The following is a 21,991-nucleotide window of genomic DNA, read 5'->3' as shown; positions in this document are numbered from 1 at the left end:
CATTTTTTTTTGTCCTGTTGAAAGTAATTACTATGGGCCAGGTATATTACGTGAGTCGCCAATGAGTCGCTAATGACTCAACCCCCGTATAGGCAGTAAATCCTGAATTATAGAAGTATCGGAATGAAGTACAGACACGCTTTCCGTTAACGGATCCCGATATATTAGAACTTTTGCGGTCTCGCTGGAGGATGATGGAAGGCTTTGATTGCTTCAAGTACTCTCTATATCCGTGGGTTAGACAGGTTTGTGTACTGGATATGCTATTCGAACTCGATCTTTGCCGTTATACATTCCGTAGTAGCATGAGTTCTACAAACAGATAATGTATACAATAACTGAACAAAATACTTATAGAAAAATATGTGTACACAGCCAGATGTTGATACTTATATTATATGACATATATATCTATGGTACACCAAGTAAAGTAATTGAGAGTGGCCTGCGCCCTGGGTATCTATACACCAGAGCCAAACACGCGATCAAGCATTGTTCGCTTAGCAAGAAGCGCCAGAAGGAATGTTCTGGCACTTATCAGACTTCTTGCCACCGGAGATGCTGACACCCTTCCAGGTCCAGTCAGAGCAGCTGCCCTTGCCGCAGAGGATGTAGACGGGGGTGGCCTTGCTGGCAACGGAGCCAGTGACACCGTTGACAGTGAGGTCAGTGATGGGGACACCGGTGGTGGGCTTGCCGGTGGGGCCACCGTTCTTGTAGTCCTGCTCGATGACGATACCGTTCTTCTTGATGTTCTTGAGGGTGATGTTCTCGTAGGTCACGCCGCTGACAGAGCCGGTAGCACCAGAGATGGTCTTGATACGGATACCGTTGTCGGAGTCGACGACGGTGGAGTCGGCAACCTTGACGTTCTTGACGGTGTTGCTGTCGCGGTTACCGATGGAACCGATGGAGATACCGTGACCGCCGGAGCAGGTAGCGCCGGTGAATTCGATGTTCTGTGCCATGTCAATATCTGTGCGTCAAGGGGGATGAAAGTATTCTGAGCTACTTACCTCACCAGAGTTGATGGCCAGGCAGTCATCCTGGTTCTTGACATTGGCACCGGTGATGTAGACACCGTTACTCTCGCTAACGTCGAAAGCATCGGTGTTGTGACCACCATTGTTATCACCATCCGAGTTGTCGATGGTGATGTCGGTCAGGTGGACGTCGTTACCCTGGACGCTGAAGACCTGGACGGGGGAGTTCTTAACGTGCAAACCCTTGATGGTCGAGGACTGGAGCTTGTGGGCGTAGATGAACTTGGGCTTGGTCTTGCCACCGTTGGTGCCCTTGCCGTCCCACCAGCGGGAGCCCTGGCCGTCAATGACAGCGCCGGCGGCCTGGGTGACGGTGATTTTGTTACCACCGAAGCGGATCAGGGGTCCCTTCCATTCCTTGTAGCCGAAGGTGGTGGTGCCCTCGAAGGTGATCTAAAAGATGGATTGAATTAACTAATCTGTCGTGTACTGAATATTGTACAGTTGGTTGAACGTACGGTGGCACCGTCCTTGGCCTTGGACAGGTCAAGAGTCTCTCCAGCAGGGACAGCGATGTTCTTGAGGACGATGTTGGAGCAGCTCTTGGCGCTCGCAGAGGCCTGAGCAGCGGAGGTGAAAGTGCAAGAAGAGCCTCTCTCAACCAGTTCAGAGGTGCGAGAAGGGGCGGGAGCAGCAGCGGCGAGAGAGCCGAGGGCGGCGAGGCCGAGAAGTTGGAAATGCATAGTGAATGAATGGGTTCTGGTCAACAGAACGTACGAGAATGAATAAATGAATGTATAGGGCCTGTTCAACAGAGACAAGGAAAGCAAACGAATGAAAGCAGTGATTTGGTGTTGAAGAATTCCCTGAAAGCCCTGGACAACGAGACTTTTTATACCTCATGGTTCTCCATACTTAAGCTTCGGATCTTGAGCTTGGCGATAGCGTGGGCCTGTTTTCCATGATACCGAAATAATTCAGTTATTGGTGGAACGAAAATCTCCACTACGAGACTGTTCCACCGTGCTATTATCAGTATCATCAACCTCTAACGACGAGCGCAGCCCTAGGAGGCGTTTAGGGCATAGCGGACCCATGGGCCCTAGGGGTTCAAGCCAAGATCCGGTAAGGCTCGGCCCCACCGTCAGTCCTCAGTTCATCTTTCGTCCAACAATCGGGATAATAGGTGCTCATCTGCCGAACTCCCTCGCCCATATCCCACCCTTTGTCTCATGCTTGTCTCACTCTGAGGGAGCTAGGTCCCTACTTGTGCCAGTGGGCATCGGGCATCGTGGTCCTTTCGGTACATCGGAAAGGAGCTAGCCCACATGGTTCCTCTGGTAAAGTTCGCTAGCTCACTAAAAGGTTTTGCCGTTTATTCTCCGGTGCTGCCTATTCGTCGTGGTTTCAAGCCAGGGTGATTTGTGATATCCCGTTGGCTGGGACCGAAGGTACGGATTACCCGGCATCATGGATTTATCCATTTTGAGCCTTAACTTGTCGGTTTAATCTACCCTAAATTGGGTTGCCTGAAATCCCTGAATCAGGGGTCTCATCTTTTTCCAGAAAATAGAGAGGGATCAACGGTCAGAATCACCAATACGGATTTGTCATATTCGGCAAATCTCCGGATCAGCCTGGCGCTTTGACACCTCACAAAGGGATCGTCACATCATTCTCTAACCAAGTATTGTGGTGTTCTGGATTGATGAAATGTCCTCGATATCGTCGGACAATTGATTCCGGCAGCCTGAGTATACGACAAGGGTTTGGCTCACTGAGATGCATGCTATGAATTTTCCGAATTTTGAATGATCCACCTAGTGGGTCAGTCTGGCAAAGGCAAAACGGCTTTAGTGTCTCAGTTTCATCTGCACTTCGACTTCTAGGATTCGTTGTGGCGCACGCTTTGGTACTATAGGTGGAGGAAGAATTCTCTTGCATTAATTAACGCTGCATTTTACGTCCTCCGGTTGTGCCGGATGGTGGAAGGGAGAGACGGTTTCTCCGAATTTCAATATCGCATGATTGCTAGGGGAATTTTCCTCCCCTTGACGCTGCCTGATCTCAATACGAGGGAAGAATACCATATCAGGAAGGTCTCAAAACCGGTGTCCGAAGATTGTCACTGCGGAAATTCGACAGGGCAGCCCATGGAAAGAAACGAACGCAAAATTTCTTCGTATAGCTTCCGAGATTACAAGTCGCTACCGTTTCACGTTGAGCAGGCGTCGATGAGCAACCGCGAAGCCTCCCTACCTCCAGAGAAGCATTGACTTGAGGAAGAAGGCCAGCATAACCAGCAAAGCGAGACGCCCCAGGTATAAACAGAAAGGGTGTTCTTCACATGCCATGCTTATATGGAAGCTAGCATGGTCCACGGCCCGAGGAATGCATTCAGATGCCAGGATGCATGATTTGATACCAGTCCAGACGGAAACATGTTGGCCTAGTCATGAGTGATGCAGGCATCCATCGATAGCCAATCTTGTAGATAGTTTTTTCTCTTGGCAATGGCACAAAAGTACCGGTGCACTAACCGACAGCATTGAGAAAAGAAAATTATACTTTCGCTGACATCTACTGGCCCTCAGAGTAGGTACGAATCCAGACTAATTTTACACGGGATTGATGCATCAACAATATCAATCTTGGCTAATGTAGTAATAAAAATAGGAACATCCTTCCCTCTGCCGTGGCGCTGCCATCCTGGGAAATTGTCTTCTGTTTGTCTTGAGATGTACCGGAATACTTTGAGAAATACCGTCTGTTTCGTTCTCACCATAGTATGAATGCTTAGAATACCGGCGACATACTTACCCAGTCGTCGGCTAGAATGGGATCAAAGGCCCATCTTTTGGGGAGTAGCCTTCTTAGTCGACATAACTTTCTACGCCCGCACTGTTAGAGGAGCTATCCCGGAATATCAGAGCAGTATGTAAGAATCCGGCATAGAGTCTCTCGGACAGAGTGGAGCATATGTCGTTTATAGTTCCTCTAGATGATGGAGGTGAATTGATCTTGAAGAAGCTGTGAGCACGAGGTAACGGCCGTATGGGCCAGTTTCGTCCGAGGGTACCTTCTTTCCCACCCGTTACAGTTGTCTGGTGTTTGTCCTGGAATGAAGAACAAGGCCATATTATGACGGGCGGAGTAAGACATCCGCTCGAAGATCAGCAACTATAGAGAATATCTTATAGATCAGTTGATACCAGGCGAAAGGATCCTATCTCGAAAAATCACATGATCAGCTGGATGCCGGAGAAATTCGAGGCAGGAACTACTTATTGCTTTCGATAATCAACTTATTCGAATATAAAGAGTACTTTTGTAGGTTGCGTAATTTATTTGAGCATGTAAACTTGATTTCTATGTGTATCTATCCATGGGTTATGTATAAAATTGCTTGGCAATTTGCAGAACATATCCTCCAACACCATGCTGTTGTTAAAACACCTTGACTATCTTGCCACGCTCGTATATCCAATCAAGAGACATATATACTTATGAAAAGAGGAAGCAAATAGACAAGTACAAAGGAAAGATACGAAGGAAAAATATCTCAGCACATCTTGCTTCCTGCTCTCTCCTCCTTCCTCTTCTGCCGCAGTTTCACCTGCCGTTTGGTGATGATATACCAAGATCCCAGGGTGAGCATCGTAAGCGGTACTGCAGCCACGACGAAGATCCAAAACTGCTTCGAGATCGTGAACCCTTGCCCATTCGAATCTCCAAACTCAAAAAGGTTCATTCCGAGGAGAGTCTGCACGTATTGTTAGAGCTGACATGTACCATGCATATTGGATGAGACTCACGGAGACGAAGCTAGCAGGAAGGTAGATAAGGGTGACTAGAGTGACAACCCGGACAGTAGCATTATCTTCGAATGCCTCGCTAGTGAGCTGCAGCATCTTGTCGTTAATTTCATTGGCTACAGTTTGGCCCTTGAGGTTTAGGGCAACTGCCAACTACATGTGGATGAGTGACGTTAGAAAGTCTGAGCATGATCATGATAGGGTCATAAGATAAAAGACATACCAGATCCGAGATACCTTTCACCTTTCCTTCGAGTACTTCCACGCTTTTACTGTACCCTTCGATAGTAGTTTTGTAGTACGCCATCTCGCTTGCAAATCGTTGTGAGTCGTCATCAGTCATAAACCCCTTGGATTGGAAATGTGTGTTGATTTCATCTAGCTTGCGAACGGTTTCTAACGCAACCTTTAGTCTAGATGAGAGCGGTAGGAGCTTGTCTCCTAAATATTGCGGCGTCAATAGTCGGATGAGCCCGTCTTTATCATGATCAGCCTTAGAGAGATCCAACGTCAGAGCGATATCAACCTAAGCAGATCATTAGCATTACTCGACTTCACAAAAGCCTCGGTCGCATTTCAAACTGACAGTCTTCTCGATCTCCTCGCCCAGACTGCGGATACACCAGCGCCAATTACCAATATATGCCGAAAGCACGAGTAAATGCATCCAGTACCACCTCTTAGACACGCCTGCATGTTGCGAAGTGATCTCGGCTTCGATCTGCTGCTGCATCTTTGATCGTGGCCTCGCGTGAAAGAAGATCCAGAGATTGTCGGATCCCGCAGGATTATATCGGTGGAATACGCATGTCTGTCGGATCGTCCATGGAACATTCCCCTGAGCGGCATTGTTCTCTGCATATGCAAAGAGATATTGCATGTCTGAAAGATCAGCATTGTCATTCCCGTGTCGTCTTTCAGGTCGGTCAAGTACCGTATGAACCATCTTCCTTCTGTCTCACTGTCATCGCTCCGTGTCCTGCATCAGCGCTTTGTGGCTTGTCACCGAAGGATACTGCGAGGTCGAGGAAGGTCGCATCGATGCCGTATGTGTTTATGAGCTTTCGCATCGCTTGTTCGGTGACTCCGAGAGGGCGCATCGAATTTTGAGAGCATATCGACCTAGGAAATTGTAAGTCTGTTTACTACAATGCTGTGCGAGGAGAAAAACCAACACTATACGTGTGTGTGGTTTGGCCGTAGTCGCGATATGGGTCTCGAAATCGTCGCTATTGGTGAATAGGTGAGGGCCGTCCGTTTTGGGACCCGATGAGGCTAATATAGTCAGTAAACCCGGCTCCAGAGGGTTGTTTCAGGAATTGACAACATACATATAAAGTCAAATAGGTATAAGTTTGACTTTTCCGGACAAGAAACAAATGTTGGATAACGGAGATGGGGTTGTATAGCACCGTAGTGCTCAGGTTTCAACGGATTCAGCCGGCAACTGTTGCCTTGAAGCGGTGCGATGGTATGCATTCTCACAGTAAGTGCCCAGTAGGTTCTAGGCGTCACACTAGAACTCTTCTGGAAGTAAATTTAGGAATACCAAGATACTAATAAGTCGCTTATAACCAGATTCGATCACCCATTCAAGTTACAAGGCAGATTAGCCAAGTTAAGGAATGCTGGTCCAAGGCTGTAACGTGAGTTATCATTGCAGGTAAGCAAACACTACCAGCAGCGAATTACGTTACATAGAGCAGGGTACTTGAAAATAAAATGACATTGCTGCGGTATCAAAGCCACATGAGTAGACCCAGCCCAGTGATCATCTCATCCATATCCATATCCGTATGATCAAAATACTCGTTCAATCCCGAAGATCGCTTTATCGAAATACAATAAGTCATATTGTGGTAAATGGCGCGTGCTGGACTATCTCCACTTACTCGATCTCATTCTAGAGAAAAGAATGAACAAATTAGCCACTGGCTAGTAATCAATTTGCCACTGAAGTTGCACAAAGTTGTGTACCTGAGTCACTATTCTTGGGGCGTCAAAAACCCATCGCTCATTGATATGCTTTCAAATGAACCTTGTATGTCAGCAGCGTTGAGACACCGGCGCTATCAGCGAAGGTCCTTACGCGAACTTTGATCGGTTTGCCAAACAGGCTTAGTAGTCTAGCCTCGAGCCTTTCCTTTCTGATGTACCCTGTTAGGTCAGGGCTGATGGTGTTCTGAACTGACCCGCTCATGGTCAAGGTTGGCTAGTATGGCTTGGATGTAAAAGGGAAGAGGCAAGTTGATCTAAGCGCGGGGCGGAGGGTAGGCTTTCAGCTCTCTCACTGCGGTTATAGACAAAAAGAAACAAATACGAAGGGGTGCAGAGCCTCTGAAAGTGGTGAGGCTGTGACGACGCGATCAGGGCGCTGATTGATGGTTGTCTCGGCACCGACCTGTGCGCTTGTTTGTTCCCAAACTCACCCAGAAGGTTTGACGGACGCAAGAAATCGCAGCCCGACAGGCTGGTTACGCCAGTGAGGCTAGCCGTGGCTTGAAGGATCGAGTCATCTTCACTACGATTGGGGTACGGCCACGTCAAAGTGTGCGGGGAGTGGAGGATTGCTGCATGAGAAGCGGGGGATGTCAATCCATGCCCTAAGTATTTTAGCACCATTCGGAAATCCCCGGAAATTCTTCTCTTCCCGTTACATGACGTTGAACCTAGGACATCTGAGCGGTGGGTACCTTCATGGCGACAAATTTAATCGGTTCACCACACCAGAATTTCTCGCAAGATGATCCCCAAGAGGAAGAGTGGTCTCGTTGGCGGTTTTGGTGCACAGCCCCCATGCAGGTATCCAGTAACCCACAGAGTAAAACAGGAAAAGAAAAGGGAGCAAACAGATTACTCAAAGAGAAAAAGCAAAACCAATAGGTGGCGGCAGTCCCTTGGGCGCTAAATATCGTCCAAGACTGTCAGCTCTTGCTATCTCACTGCCAGACCTTTGGTTAGCTACCACAGTACTCGACTCGACTCTGCTGCTGAGTCAATTAGCATGCTGATTAGAACCATTACAGTGAGGATTGTGACACAGATGCAATAAATTGAAAAATAATTTCAGTACCCCGTGGAGTGCCAAGGCGAGGCTGTACATGACGATCGAATACGAGTGTAAAACTTTCGGAGGACGGCACACCATCAGGTTAGATTAATCCACAAAATGAGCCTCATTTCTGGTAATGCAGAATCACATTTTCTATGGCTGGGTAGGTATTTCATTACTCATCTCTTTTTGTCACTGGAACTTGGCTTATTGGTCAACTTACCTGCTTTTCTCTCATCTTCACCTCGGTTGCGGCGTATTTGTGCCAGTAAAGTATCATTTGTAAAGCTACTTCTCTTTCCAGGTGATATAAAGAAACTGCAGCTCAGATAAGCCTTGTATGCTCCACTTGATCCTTTGTTAGCCTTAAGGTGTGGCTAAGAACCATATTATCTTCCGAGCCCCTTACTTCGCGCATGCTGAACGGGTTAAGGTTGAATAAATTCATGTAAGGGGCAATATGCGCGTAAACAACTCAGCCAGGCGGTAGGCATTCTCTCCTCAGGTTCAATTTTTCATTATCTTTTCGTCAAATGGAGTTATCGAGCCTCTCTCACTCCTGCTTGTGGTCGGGCATCATGCTCATCTTACATTGCATCCTTCAGGCCTCGGAACCCGCTGCTACTCAGAACACCAGAGGAGCTTGAAGATGACGTGCACAAGTTCTATGATCGAAACAATCTGAAAGACGTGGTCGACCTTGAGCTGCTTGTCAAAGGAGCCCGAATAGCACAGGAACCCGATAATCTATACACACTCAGCTTAACGCCAGCAGAGTTCAAGGCGATAAAGGATGAAAAGGAGTCGGGCTTTTGGCAACAAAGTAAAGACCTCAAGGTGACCATTTTAACCACAGCATGTGCGGCGATCACCCAGTATGTACGCCTGGCAGGGAGTCATATCATCTTTAGGCTCCAACTAACTAACTCTTATAGAGGCTGGCAGCAGTCCACGATTAATGCGGGTTCAGAAGGCTGGAAGCATGACTTGTCACCCCAAGGAGAAGACTGGACGCAGTCTCATCTATTATTGGGTGGCTTTATTGATGCTGCGCCTTGGTTATCGGGAAGTATTATGTGAGTTGCCCAACAAACGTAAGATCACACAAAGAGACTAAAGAAAGTAGTGGAACCTGGTTGAGTGATCCTCTCCAAGAGGGCAATTATGGGAGGCGCCCAGCACTGTTCATTTCAGCCGTTTTTTGTGCTGCTTGTGTACTTGGTAGATAGTGTCCTGACGCTGTCCATGGGACACAATTCTGACTTCGAAACCAACAGGTACCGCTCGCTGTGTGACATGGCAGCAGCTTCTTGCTTGTCGAGTGATACTCGGTATTGGGGTAAGCCATTCAATCTGTCTACTGTTGACAAAATCTACTAATTTTCAATCCCAAGATCGGCGCGAAGGCGTCAATCGCCCCCGTTTTTGCCGCAGAGGCAGCGGTTGACCATCTGCGCGGACGGTTGTTGATGATGTGGCAGTTGTTCGATACTTTGTACGTTTTTATGCATTTTTCTCTTGATTCTTGAACAGTATTCCTTACACACCATCAATACAGTGGTGTCTTTCTTGGCTTCGCCTGCGATTGGATTGTCGATCGCCAATGGAGGGTGCTTCTAGGGACAGCGTCTATTCCCGCTCTTATCCTCCTCTTCCTCGTCTTTCTTTGTCCCGAATCCCCGCGGTTTCTTATCCGTAGAGGAGATTATACCGGGGCATTCGTGAGCCTCCGACAGCTACGAGGCACAGACATCCAGGCTGCGAGAGACCTTTATTATATCCATAGTCAACTACAAGTCGAAACGGAGATGTTTGATGGGAAGAGACCACAGAACTGGTATAGTGAAGAGATATACCAAAAGAAGGTCCGAGAGACCCGTTTCCTCAAGCGGATTGGAAAGCTTTTCAGCCATCCACGCAACCAAAGGGCATGTGTGGCTGCGTTTTTGGTAATGGCGTCACAACAACTGTGTGGTGTGAGTCACTCCTCTCTAGCATTGCTTGTTGACTTTGTAAACATCATTTATCTCATTGTCGAGTTAGATCAACGTTCTCTCGTTTTACTCTTCTCGACTCTTCGGTAAAACCACGCGGGAGAAAACACTGGATACAAATGGTTCCCAGCAACGTGCGGATGTAGTTTGGCTTAACTTTGGTAAGTGAAAGTTCGCATCTAATCCATGTATATAGGCTCTATTCTTAACGGAGATTAGGATTCGGCTTGGCGAACTTCCTCTTCACTATTCCTGCGTATCGATACATTGATTGGCGTGGGCGTCGGCTTCTTCTCCTCATCTCACTCGCGGGAATGTTTCTCAGTCTACTTGCTATTGGGCTTTTTTTCCGAATCGAAACCTACACAGTCAGGCTGGCCCTCGTATCAACTTTTACCATCGGCTTCTTTACATTCTTCTATGGTATCGGTGCGGGACCAGTCCCTTTCACCTTCAGTGCCGAAGTCTTTCCACTTGCGTTCCGTGGTAAGTATTGGATCTTTCTTTCTTTCTTTTTCGACTTCTCTCCTTTAAGGTGAAGGGTTGACTAACTCGCAACGATGGGATTGATGCTAATACTGCTCTTTAGAAGTCGGCATGAGCTTCAGCGTTATGGTCAATTTCCTGGGTCTGGGGCTTCTGGTACTATTTGTACCCAAATTGACCGATGCTTTGGGCAACTACGGAGAATCCAAATTATGTTTTTTGTTCATGTGGGTGTTTCCTGTTCTCTCAGTTGCATGTTCGGTCGGATTTTAATCGTGCTTTAGGGGACTCAATGCGCTGGCTTTTGTTCTCGTCTTTCTGTTCGTAAGTACTCTGTCATCTACGGACCACCTGGCAACAGCTAACGCTTAGTGTAGGTTCCCAGTGGCACTGCAAAAGTGGGCCTGGAAGAAATGAACGAAATATGTACGATTGTCCCCTCTGCAGCTCTTTCCTACCCTGATACATACTGACTGTGGCCGCAGTTAACACAAAAATGTCTGTCCACGTCAAGGAGCATGTCGTTAGCCTGGGTAACCTATGTGGCCGACAAAAGATGGACGATGAACCTTTCCATCTCCAGCAATTTCATGATCCTGCTTAGAGTGTATCATAACTGTCGGTCTTCCATTGATTACATGGAATGCTTGTAGAGTACCTTTACTGTCGTGGATTTATGGCTTCGATGGGCACAAATACCTAACAAAGTTAGTATCTATGTACCTTACCTTGGCGGTTTTGCCTCTCTTGTGCGAAGGCACCGAAATGCGCGTGTAGCAATATTATGAAGTGACACAGACACGCCTTCCAGTATTTTCCCCTTGTAGACCAGATGGTACAGCCACATTTTACAGAAATTAAGGGTCGTCAGAGAAGACCTTATTCGCCGCCTCATTCTAGTCCTGACTAATTAGCTCCATGACCAGTCATATTGGTCCAATAAGTCGATGGTGTCGAGGCGTCCGAGTCATTTGGAGCGGACATGAAAGCCCACGGGGAAAGCCCCAATTCGTCCTTGGCCGAGGCTGAGAAACTTAAGGACTCGAGGTCATTGGGGTACAAAATACGCAGAATTACTGATAGCAAGCAGCCAACACGTGAGTTAACGGGGGCCAAGGCATAACGTTGCCTCATCACTGCTTTCTTCGTAATCCTTTCCACTCTCACCTCCGTTACTCATCTTTCCTCCATGCAGGCACCGGTAACCCTTCTGCCAACGCATATGTACTGCACATACTCGCATTGTACGTATTCATCTGGAGTCTACTACTGGCTTTCTGAATTTTAATTTACTGTAAATGTACCTTGTTAGCTTTAAACGCCCGCAGCGACTCATTTGGACTGAAGCCCAGCCGTCCGTTTGAGCGTCGCTCGCGACCTCGACGCTACAGCCCGCGATCTCACGCCCAACATGAGTCGTTACGATGATTTTCGCATTGCTTTCAATGTCGAAATGTCCAATGAAGAGATCGATGCCGCTCTGACGGCAAATGGCTTAATTGCCCTTCACCACGCCCTCAGTTCTTCCTCTGGCTATCACAGCAATGACTCTTCACATCGGCCCAGCTCTGAAGCGCACAGACGATTTACCAGAAGACTTACCCCGACAGAGCATACAACACCTCGGACCATTCCTAACCTACGCCAAAGTCCAGAACTGGAGATGAATGAGATATCTCCGCGTCAGACATACTTTCATAATGATCGCCCCTATTATGACGTCTACCCCGGCCCTACCAAGTCAGTATAAGAAGCGTTGGGACTTTATCTGGGTGTGATGTATACTGACTGACTGACCTTTTAGTACAATACATAGAGCAGAGAATATTATAGGTGAAAGTCATCTATATCCTCATGATCCTCTATTCATCGAAAGTCCTCCGGAAAGACGACCATCTATACAGCGAGAGTTGATGCTCAGAGAGCTCTCCCTTGCGTTACAAACTGAAACCCACCGAAGAGACAGGCCATCGGAAAAGGTCGTAACGCGGCATAGCTTAGCACTTATTTGGAGTGAATCTCGCCTAGAGAGATTCATAGACCTCGTAAGGCCCGGGTTCGATAATACCTGGATACATAACATTCGGGAAGAGTGGCTGCAGACACTATCTATACTAGTGGATATCGGCTGGCAGGATTGGGGGAGGTTTGGAGACATTTTTCTCAAACATCGCGACGAACATGGCAAATGGGACCGCTCAGATCGAATGATCCCAACGTATACACTGGCGATTCTGGAGGATGATTCATTCTTGGGGTCCCCGTGGGCTGAAAAGTTCCAAGCGAGCCAATATACTTTCTGTCCGATTGACATTGAGGAGGGTAAAAGTCTGACATTTTCGAAAGAGTGGAAGCTCCCCTTTGTGAACAACATATCGACAAGCATTGGGAACGGTGCATATGGCAGGGTCACCAAGGAGATCATCGGAAGTGGACATTTTCGATCCCAATCCGAACACCACCTGCCGGGAGCGCCTTACAGCGTAAGTCCCATCAGGTCCACTTATATCATATTATCAAGCTTTGTACCTAACCAAGACATCTGACTCTAGAAAGATATCGCGGTAGCTTTGAAACAGTTTGAAGGTAGGGGTGACTTCCACTCAGAAACCAACAACCTCGATGTACTTCGCTCAAGTCTCTCCAAGCATGATCGCATCGTCCCTTTCTTAGCCACCGTGACAATCGGCAATTCGTTCAATATTCTTTCTCCCTTGGCAGACATGGATCTAGATGTCTTCCTTCGCGAGGGGCATCAAAGGTGCCCAGACTTCACATTACGTGACCTGATGCAAGAGGCCGCGCATCTCGCTGGGGCTCTGGCCTTCTTACATCAAGGATTGGACAGCAATCCACCAGGCCTTAGCTGCTGTCACATGGACCTTAAGCCAGGAAATATACTTGTGTTTCATGGAGACGCCCTGGACTTTCCAAAAGTGGGAAAGTGGAAGATCTCTGATTTTGGAATCTCGATTATGTCTAGACCTGAGAGAACCGGCACGACTGTTACGGAATTTGTGGATTCATTCACCCAGCGACAGAGGTTATCACCGCCTCCTGGTCCATATCAATCACCAGATGGTGCAGGGCATGGTCTTAAGAGTGACATCTGGTCCTTAGGGTGTATTTTGACTCGAATCCTCGCTCTCGGCTTAGAAGGGGCAGATGGAATGATGCATCTTGACCAACTAAGGGGTACCGATGGGGATGGAGCATCCCCTTATGAGAATGACTATTTCCACCGTGGCTCGCCTCCTGTGCTGAATCCCCACGTCCAGTCATGGCTTTCTGGGTTAACCAGCGGTCGTTATAATTACAACCAGGAGTTTCTGACAAGATGTCAGTCTTTGATTGTTTCTATGCTTGCCATCAGCCACGATGACAGACCGAGCGCTAGGAATGTTCAAGAGGAATTGCATAACTTGGTTGAAATTGCTCAACCAACTGTTCTTCGCCCACCCAGTATAAACACCAGTGTGGGTGGGTCGGCGTCAGTCGGCAGCGGGTCAGACAACATAAGGGTCAACAGCAGGGACATCCAGCCAGGAAATGAACGACTTCTGTCGGAAGTCATTAACCTGTGGAATGGGGATGTCAATATTGAGGGGATTTGGGACGGTAATGATAGGCTACTCATATATCTTATTCGGTTGGACTACGCAACAGCCCTCGAGGTGCTCTTGGCTCGCCACCCGGGCCTCGACCTTGAGACCCCAGATTCCAAAGGAGACACGCCTCTCAAAATAGCCGCCGCTGCGGGTAAGCGTCACATCGTTGAGATGCTCCTCAATGCCGGTGCGAACATTGACGCCCCGTCCAGAAGGGGTGGTACTCCACTCATGCCAGCATGCAGGCACGGCCATGTCTCAACCGTCCGACTTCTTCTAGACCGTGGAGCGGACTGCTCAAGCCATTGCGAGGATGGCTACACATGCTTGCACTATGCTATTTACAGTGATAATGGGGCGAACATAATCCAACTTCTCAATGGAAAGGTTTCCTTTAATATCCGCCGTTCCCGCACCGATGAAACTCCTCTGCTCTCATTGATTGTACGGTATGATGGCACAGAGTCTTGGTGGGATAAGTTCGGGAGACTTTTACAAGGGTCCGCAGACATCAATATGGCGGATATACACCGTTTCACACCTCTGTCACGTGCTGTAGAGCAAGGTCACTCACAATTGGCAGCCATACTCCTAAGCCAGGGAGCAAAGTATGGCGACCGCCCCAAGCCTCGCAACTTATCTTCTGATATGACCAAGGTGCTCAAAAATGCGCAGCTACAAGGACGTCGAGAAAGTCGTGGGAGCTCTGATTCATCCAATAAATCCACTAGGACTCAAATCAGTCTCATTCGCCGCTTCTCCACCCTTGGAATTTTTAAATGAGATATGTGTTTTCCTATCTCGGTCTCTCACTCTGTGTTTGTTGTCTTTCCTTTCTCATGTTGCCCTCTTCCTATGTCCACTTTGCGTTAGTTTTGTTCTTTTTCTTTTTGCTTCTTTTCCTGATTAGTTACCGAGATAACCCTTTCGTTCCTGTTCCTGTCCCTGTTTCTGTCTTTTCTCTCTATCTGTTTCATTATTTCTCAGTTCTTATCATTGCATTTCTTCTTCTTCGACTTATCCGCCTCTTTCTCGTTTCCCTAGGTGTATCTTTTTTCTTTCTATTTCTATATCTGGGGAAGATGGTTAGATTCTGCTGTGAGGAAAAGCGGGTTGCTTGTATCAAGGAGTAAGGGTGTATACGGGAATACCAGGTCTGATCTATTACGAGAAATATATAATGGTCCATGAGTGTTATGATGTCATAGGTCGGAAAGAAATTTTGACTTCAATTCATCAATTTCAATCAAGCTCTTCATACAGGATACATTAGTTAAGGTAGTGTAGGTCTTGACCCAGACAATTCAGCGAATCCTAGTACTTCACGTAGAGAACATCACTCTACTGCACCTAGGGTTCACATCACGAGTCATACAAACAACCATAGAATCATGATTGGTCAATGGACCCCCGGAAACCCCCAGCAAACCAAACAAACCAAACAACACCCCCGACATCCGCTCACGGAAAGATATACCCAAAGCGACCGGTCAGGTGTCCGTCATCTCATCAGCAAACGCAACCATCGCAAAATCCAATCCATGAACACCATCACCACCTCAACCCAAATGTACGCCCACACCTCCCGCCCCTCCTGAACTCCCTCCCCATCAAACGGTCTCGGGAAGCCAAAGACCCGCCATTCCATGGCTTCGGACACAACGCTCCCATTCCTCCAATTCCCCCCGGAAGTCCGCCTATCCATCTACCAGTACCTCATCCCGGACCTCCCGATCCGCAATTTCTCGCTGCTCCGCGATCGCTCGAAGACGATTCACCTGCGACATGATGGCTCGCGCTGCTGTCCCGCGATCCTGCGCGCAAACCACCAGATCTACGCCGAGGTGATTCAGGAATGGTACGGGTCGACGTCTTACGAGATTGTGCTGGATACGAAGTACATTTTGTTCTGTGGGAAGGTTATTCCGCCGTATGTGCCGTTGCCGTCGACAATTCAGTGGGTGCAGTCCGTGCGACTGTGTTTGTCGATTCAGGGTACGCCAAGGCATATTCATAGTCAGTCGACGTTGGAGCATCTACTGGGGTTCCAGGATCGGTTGACAACGCTGGCGGTTGCGTTGTCCGATAAGGGGTATCGGAAGCTGAGTCGGCTGCAGATTGATATCGGGGTGAATATTCCGCTCTTGTTGAGTCTGAGTAAGACGCCGAGTGAATTGGTGGAGTTGTTGAATTGGAACCTGCTTCCGCTGAGGGAGAATGTTCGGGATGTGCCTGATGTGCGGTGGGAGTTGCAGGAGCAGAGTTATGGGATTCAGAGTGAGGAGTTTCAGCGGTCTTATGCGGGCATGAAGTCTATTATGTGTGCTTTTTTGCAGGATATGCGGTTGGATATGTTGGAGAGGCCGGATGGGTGATGGCCGGTCATTGTTTCTGTGTTACTGTGATTGGGCTGGGTGGTGCTTCCAGTCTGTGCTGGTGAGCTTGTGCGATTGATCTTCCGTTGCGTTGGTGTGTGTGACTATTTTGGTCACTGAATTTGAGGTGGAGTGGGATTCTCATATATATATGGGCGCGACGTCATGGTATTGTCGCCAGCCGGTGCATCATCAATTGGCCAGATTAGGAAGCAAATGGGAGTGGATGCTAACTTGCCAAGTGATCGGTGGGTCGTCTCCACTTACTAGAGCTTTTCACATCCAGGTCCGGTATCGGTATTTGAACGCCCCATCTTGTTGAACAGAGCCTTGGGTGGCTGGTAGGTATGATAACCTTCCGGCTATACGAGAAAAGTGCTTAATTGGGCAGTTTTAGGATCCAGAACGACAAAGAATTCAACCCGGACGTTTAATGTTACATATTAAATTTCATGCCCTAAATATTTTTGACTATCATGATAATCGTCACATGACATCACTTTTCAGTTGAAAGGAAACAAAGAATATCCAAGCGTGGAAGGGGGAATCTAAGCCCGGCTGAGGTTCTCGCCCTCCTCAGCCTTCTGCAGACCGTACTTCTTGAGACTAGTGTCGAGGTTAGCGTGGAAGAACTGTGGGTGGAGTAGGGGGAGCAACATACCGGATGGAGCTGATGGCAATGAAACCGGTGGTGTCGGTAGGCTCGAAGTCCTCGAGGGAGTCCATGGAAGCCTCCTCGGCATCGTACAGCTTCTCGGTGCTGCTGGAGCGACCAAGGATATAAGGGCTACCCTTGTAGAGGCGCACACGGACCTCACCGTTGACGCGCTTCTGACTGAACTTCAGACTGTTCTCGATGAACTCACGCTCGGGGCTGAAGTAGTAGCCATTGTAGAGGAGGATGGACCAGTTGTGGGTGACGAACTGATCACGGAGAGAGCGGACCTGGCCGTCCAGGACGAGACCCTCGAGGTCGAGATGGGCGGCGCGGAGGATGGTCATAGCAGGGGCTAGAACATGGTTAGCTACAGGATAGTGTGTGACGGGTGAACTGGGATAATGCGTACAGTCATAGCAGCCACGGCTCTTGAGACCGATGAAGCGGTTCTCGACAATATCAATACGGCCAACACCGTGGGTGTAGCCGAGCTTGTTGAGAGCGTTGAAGAGCTCAACGGAGTCGGTGTATGTCTTCTCGGGAGTGACGAGCTTAGTGGGGATACCCTGCTCGAACTGGATGGTGATGTCGGCAGGCTCGTTAGGGGCGTTCAGAGGGTCGGCGGTCATGGTCCACATGTCAGCGGGAGGGGTGTGGTTGGGGTCCTCCAGAACACCGGCCTCGTAACTGCAGTGGGCGGAGTTGGCGTCCATGGACCAGGGCTTGGCCTTAGTGGAGGTAACAGGGATGCCGGTCTGGGCGGCATAGTCGAGGAGATCGTTACGGCCAGCGAAACGCTTGAAGAACTTGGGATCACGCCAAGGGGCGATGATCTTGATGGAGGGCTGGATGGCATAGAAAGCCAGTTCGAAACGGACCTGGTCGTTACCCTTGCCGGTAGCACCGTGGCTGACAAACTGGCAGCCTTCACGCTGAGCGACACGCATCTGGGCGCGGGCGATAACGGGACGAGCCAAGCTGGTTCCCAGGAGGTAGCGACCCTCATAGATGGCATTGCACTCTGTATCACACGTCATTACACGGCTCATGCCTACTCAAGGCATCCTGGTCAGCTTACGGATGGCAGGGAAGCAGAGCTCCTCGACGAACTCCCGGCGCAGATCCTCAATCACCATCTTCTTGGCACCGATCTTGAGGGCCTTCTCCTCAACAGCGGCCCAGTCTTCCTCCTGGCCGACATTGCCGAGGAAGCAGACAACCTCGTAGCCCTCCTCTGTTGCTCATTGTTAGCAGCCATTGGGCGAACGGAAGGAAATTGGAGAGCTATACCGATCAACCAGCGAAGAATGCAGCTGGTATCCAGACCGCCTGTTCAAAATCCGTCGGTGTTAGCGACATAATCTTCGGGTCAATTGTTTTACCATTGAGGGATTAGTATACCAGAGTAGGCAAGACAGACACGGGGCTTCTCGGTAGCCATTGTGAATGAAGGAAGAGTAGTTAAGGGAAGGGTAGAGAGGTGGTGGAAGGTGAGGGATCGGGGAGTTTTTTGCTCTTTGAATTGGGAGTAAAAGAAAAGAAGTTGTGGTCGACGATCAATTAAATTTAATTCAACAAAAGCGACAATCCATTGAGTCACGGGGGTTGAGTCATCTGACTGGGGCAAACGATATGTTATCGGAGGGGCTACTCCGGATCGGGGTTAACCCGGCCCATGATTGGCAGCGGATATTATGTAACAGCAAGCGAGCTGGCCCGCCAATAGCCTGCTTCCGATAAAGAAGGCGGAACCAGGGAGTCACGTGTATACCCCGCATTGCCTTTTCGGGTATTCCTCTTATATAACAGATCGACCGTGACCTATCAAACTAGTGGTATACTACTGAGGATATGCAGTCCTCAACCTGTTTGCTTTGGCAGGTTTCGCATATGCAGCGAGACTATTGATGCACTTAGGAGAATCTTCCTTGTCAAGTGGTCTACCCCCACTTGGAGGATACCATGCTGTCATGGTTTATGGTGACAATGCATGTAAAATCGACACCTGCACTTGGGCTATTATTGCAGGAGATATCCGCTTAAGAATTCTCGGGCAGTTTCAGACAAGGGCCAAGAGCATCCAGTATCTTCCTCATCGTGTACAGAACTGCAACAAAGGCAACGTTCTCGACAAGTGTGGCAATGAATACCAGTACGGATCAAAGGGCATGCCACCCCTTATGTTTCAACAACAAGCTGTATCTCCCTGCCACATCGGAATGACTGAGACATGAGAGTGAAAAGAACGCTCATCCCTGGAGCCGGAGTGCACTCCTATGGTAATAATTTCAGAGAGAGTGCGGAAATGTAGTCCGAGGAGATAGTTAGGTCAACTACCCCATGTCCGGATATGAGATATGTAGCTTCGGTATGGTCTAGACCGATACTTTCCGATGGACTGACGTGGACATCCAAGTCCTACAGACTTCCTTGAGCAATATCAGACACCAAGTAGCAACATATCCTAGTCCCTGTAAGCTTGGCATAGCGGGCCAAGGCTTACATCGGGTCATTATGCGACGAAAAATATATGTTGGAACATCCATGCCTTCCCTTTGTCAGGATAGCCGGCATATCTGTGGGAGAAACGGCATCATCGCACCTTTTCGCAACGGGATCGCGGGCTATATGTAAGGAGTAGGTCATCGACAGCTTACTGGCTTACTACCAGTCCTGATCTCAATGGTACCTTTGGATGACTCTGGCACTGGTTAAACATCATTGATGTTGTCCTATTCACCCGAGTCTTAACATACCAAATCAACTACCGAGCCTTTTGCACGTCTACTCCGCTAGCGCATTGATGTTCCGTTTTGTGCTGATACGTGAGGATAATAGCAACAAAAAGGCAATCTCCTCGAGAGTGAGGTACAGAGAAGTTCTACGAATAGACGGGGCTACACCGATGTAGGAAGCTGAGATGCTGATAAGTGCTACAGGGCATATAATCATGATCAAATGCTGCGTTCAACCTTTCTCTACTAGCATCTTTAGATTCGAACCGCAAAAAGAATTCCTATAGACCTCGTGTTCGGCAAATGGAGCTTCCCATAGGAGAGTGAGACCCGTCCGAGCCCGATCCGGGGGATGGTAACTCCCGATCCGTACGTGAGATGACTGTGTTAAGTACTGCACATAACCCACGGTACCCTGTCCATTGGTGAATGTAAAGAGTGACGCTAGTCGAGTCAGATGGTGAGACGGCCAACAGGATGGAACGTGACACTGTCACTTGCATAATACATAAGTGATGGCTAGGTTCGTCTTGTCCTCGGCGTTCTATAAACTTGGACTCACAGTCTCGATTAAGCCCTCATAACTTCCATTACCAATGACTTCACACGAGCGCCCCCATATCATTTTTGGCACCGCAGCCTTTGGAACCGGATCACCACTGGCCAAGATTCAAGATGTGGAAACAGCAGCCCCGATCATTGTCACCCTCCAAGCTAGAAATGTGACCGATGTGGACACGGCTCGCGCATATCCCGTGGGCTCTCCCGGCGCAGCAGAAAGACTACTTGGCGAGTTAGGAGTTCCTACCTGGGCTAACCTGTCGACTAAGGTCAATTCTTGGGCACCTGGTACTCACACTGCGGAAGGAATCCAGCAGAGTGTGGCCCAGTCTCTCGAAGCATTGAAGACGGATAAGGTGGACATCATGTACCTGCATGCACCGGACCGCCATACTCCGTTCGAAGAGACTTGCCGAGCCATGGATGCCGAGTACCGCAAAGGAAAATTTGCCCGCTTTGGCATTAGTAACTACACCGCAGATGAGGTGGAGGAGATCGTGTCGATTTGTGAGAAGCACGGCTTTGTCAAGCCTAGTGTGTATCAAGGCCGATACAATCCTATCATCCGATCTGGAGAAACGCAGTTGTTTCCTGTACTCAGACGGCATGGGATTAGCTTCTATGCATATAGGTACGAGCTGCCTTCTCTATCAATGGGGGTGCCTAATGGAAGCACTAATTTCATGTCTTGCAATATAGTCCAGCTGCAGTGGGCCTATTCACAGGAAGGCTCTCGCAGGACCCGAGTCAACTCGCTGGATCGCGATGGGACGACAGTGTAAGTCTACCTTAATGCCATACTAGTAGCTACAACTGACATATGTATGATGTTGTCTAGACTGCATCAGGAAAGATCTATCATGACGCTTATTACAAACCGGCAGTAATTGCAGCAGCCCAGACCGTAGCTGATGCAGGTGCAGCAGCTGGAGTAAGTGGACATGCACTGGCATTGCGATGGACGATCTACCACTCGGCACTGAGCCGTGAACATGGGGATGCTGTGCTTATCGGCGCGTCGAGTCTGTCACAGTTGGTTCAAAACTTGGATGCGGTTGACGCGGGTCCCTTGAATGAAGAACTGGCTAGGTTGGTCAGTAATGTGGGAGATCTTGTAGGAGACGAGGCAGCTGCATACCACGTTTAATCATGGTATCGCCCTTCCTAGGGGTGTCGATTATGACATGCACGGTACGTCGGGGTTGAATATATTCAACGCGTTGGTCCTCCGAATCAACGTTGTGGCTGTGGCTAGGAGGTCTTGCCCTATATGTAAACCGCACTGCCGGCAAAGCGATAATATAGTTGTCCTTGTTGCTATTTTCATACCTTTCACAAGCCTATTCATAATAAGAGTGTAGAGGAAGAGTATCACTATAAATATAACCGACAATGATCTCAATGAGGATACTTAACTATCATTGGAGATTAAGTCAGAGGCTGTTATTAGCATAGGTAAAGTCTTTGAACAACCATACTCCGAAAAAGAAAATATGAAAAAGAAATTAAAGGAAAGGTGATTAGTGTATCGCGCCATCGACATATTGAGGTATACGAAAAGGGAGATCAGACAACACAGAACCATATGCACAAACTTTGAGGTATATTATGCTCTCGGTAGGTTTATGGTAGGTATGTATATAAATGCCTATTAAATCCTACGCGAATGAATCTATATGCCGATGCAGCTAAGCCCTTTAGACATGTTAGTTTTAAATATCATC

At 48.4% G+C, this 21,991-nt stretch overlaps 7 protein-coding genes across 7 annotated transcripts; 4 read left to right on the top strand and 3 right to left on the bottom strand.

The window, feature by feature from the left end:
• Positions 1-500: 500 nt before the first annotated feature.
• F9C07_4552 (putative endopolygalacturonase I) lies at positions 501-1,726 on the bottom strand (the record flags this gene model as incomplete). The annotated part of the gene is made up of 3 exons (XM_041290610.1): positions 501-959; positions 1,017-1,436; positions 1,502-1,726. The coding sequence occupies 3 exons, from the start codon at positions 1,724-1,726 to the stop codon at positions 501-503; spliced, it is 1,104 nt and encodes a 367-aa protein (XP_041144219.1).
• A 2,605-nt stretch (positions 1,727-4,331) lies between these two features.
• On the bottom strand, positions 4,332-6,418 carry F9C07_1379818 (uncharacterized protein). Its single transcript, XM_041290609.2, has 7 exons — positions 6,130-6,418; positions 5,974-6,073; positions 5,733-5,920; positions 5,385-5,680; positions 5,022-5,324; positions 4,799-4,951; positions 4,332-4,746 (listed from the first exon to the last, which is right to left on the bottom strand). Exons 1-7 carry the CDS (start codon positions 6,275-6,277, stop codon positions 4,546-4,548), a joined length of 1,389 nt encoding a protein of 462 aa, XP_041144218.2. The 5' UTR covers positions 6,278-6,418; the 3' UTR covers positions 4,332-4,545.
• A 1,892-nt stretch (positions 6,419-8,310) lies between these two features.
• Positions 8,311-10,934, top strand: F9C07_2230443 (MFS transporter; the record flags this gene model as incomplete). The annotated part of the gene is made up of 13 exons (XM_041290619.1): positions 8,311-8,336; positions 8,456-8,725; positions 8,786-8,926; positions 8,977-9,071; positions 9,128-9,189; positions 9,245-9,345; positions 9,409-9,826; positions 9,894-10,005; positions 10,064-10,330; positions 10,434-10,557; positions 10,615-10,654; positions 10,708-10,756; positions 10,816-10,934. 13 exons carry the CDS (start codon positions 8,311-8,313, stop codon positions 10,932-10,934), a joined length of 1,824 nt encoding a protein of 607 aa, XP_041144217.1.
• Positions 10,935-11,603: 669 nt separating this feature from the next.
• Positions 11,604-14,818, top strand: F9C07_1380137 (uncharacterized protein). Its single transcript, XM_041290618.2, has 3 exons — positions 11,604-12,070; positions 12,135-12,813; positions 12,883-14,818. Exons 1-3 carry the CDS (start codon positions 11,742-11,744, stop codon positions 14,719-14,721), a joined length of 2,847 nt encoding a protein of 948 aa, XP_041144216.1. The 5' UTR covers positions 11,604-11,741; the 3' UTR covers positions 14,722-14,818.
• A 615-nt stretch (positions 14,819-15,433) lies between these two features.
• F9C07_2281617 (uncharacterized protein) lies at positions 15,434-16,735 on the top strand. The gene has a single exon (XM_041285195.2). The coding sequence runs from the start codon at positions 15,585-15,587 to the stop codon at positions 16,311-16,313; it is 729 nt and encodes a 242-aa protein (XP_041144215.1). The 5' UTR covers positions 15,434-15,584; the 3' UTR covers positions 16,314-16,735.
• F9C07_2281616 (argininosuccinate synthase) lies at positions 16,736-18,520 on the bottom strand. The gene is made up of 6 exons (XM_041290626.2): positions 18,373-18,520; positions 18,262-18,300; positions 18,050-18,205; positions 17,381-17,992; positions 16,975-17,323; positions 16,736-16,919 (listed from the first exon to the last, which is right to left on the bottom strand). The coding sequence occupies exons 1-6, from the start codon at positions 18,410-18,412 to the stop codon at positions 16,862-16,864; spliced, it is 1,254 nt and encodes a 417-aa protein (XP_041144214.1). The 5' UTR covers positions 18,413-18,520; the 3' UTR covers positions 16,736-16,861.
• Positions 18,521-20,302: 1,782 nt separating this feature from the next.
• On the top strand, positions 20,303-21,414 carry F9C07_2104432 (NADP-dependent oxidoreductase domain-containing protein; the record flags this gene model as incomplete). The annotated part of the gene is made up of 3 exons (XM_041290616.1): positions 20,303-20,898; positions 20,967-21,045; positions 21,106-21,414. The coding sequence occupies 3 exons, from the start codon at positions 20,303-20,305 to the stop codon at positions 21,412-21,414; spliced, it is 984 nt and encodes a 327-aa protein (XP_041144213.1).
• Between the last annotated feature and the right edge of the window lie 577 nt (positions 21,415-21,991).

Source organism: Aspergillus flavus, chromosome 3 (assembly GCF_009017415.1).
Source record: "Aspergillus flavus chromosome 3, complete sequence".
In the NCBI taxonomy this organism is placed as follows: Eukaryota; Fungi; Ascomycota; class Eurotiomycetes; order Eurotiales; family Aspergillaceae; genus Aspergillus; species Aspergillus flavus.
The sequence above is the reverse complement of the archived record's forward strand: the minus strand, read 5'-3'. Positions and strand labels throughout refer to the sequence as shown.

Coding starts and splice junctions, on each gene's coding strand:
- F9C07_1379818 (XM_041290609.2), bottom strand. CDS start 6,277: ATGCATACCATCGCACCGCTTCAAGGCAACAGTTGCCGGCTGAATCCG. Junction 6,074..6,129: donor ATACCTATTTGACTTTATAT/GTATGTTGTCAA, acceptor TGACTATATTAG/CCTCATCGGGTCCCAAAACG. Junction 4,952..5,021: donor TGAAAGGTATCTCGGATCTG/GTATGTCTTTTA, acceptor ATCCACATGTAG/TTGGCAGTTGCCCTAAACCT.
- F9C07_1380137 (XM_041290618.2), top strand. CDS start 11,742: ATGAGTCGTTACGATGATTTTCGCATTGCTTTCAATGTCGAAATGTCC. Junction 12,071..12,134: donor GTCTACCCCGGCCCTACCAA/GTCAGTATAAGA, acceptor CTGACCTTTTAG/TACAATACATAGAGCAGAGA. Junction 12,814..12,882: donor TGCCGGGAGCGCCTTACAGC/GTAAGTCCCATC, acceptor ATCTGACTCTAG/AAAGATATCGCGGTAGCTTT.
- F9C07_2281617 (XM_041285195.2), top strand. CDS start 15,585: ATGGCTTCGGACACAACGCTCCCATTCCTCCAATTCCCCCCGGAAGTC.
- F9C07_2281616 (XM_041290626.2), bottom strand. CDS start 18,412: ATGGCTACCGAGAAGCCCCGTGTCTGTCTTGCCTACTCTG. Junction 18,301..18,372: donor TGTCTGTCTTGCCTACTCTG/GTATACTAATCC, acceptor GATTTTGAACAG/GCGGTCTGGATACCAGCTGC. Junction 17,993..18,049: donor GCTCTGCTTCCCTGCCATCC/GTAAGCTGACCA, acceptor CGTGTGATACAG/AGTGCAATGCCATCTATGAG.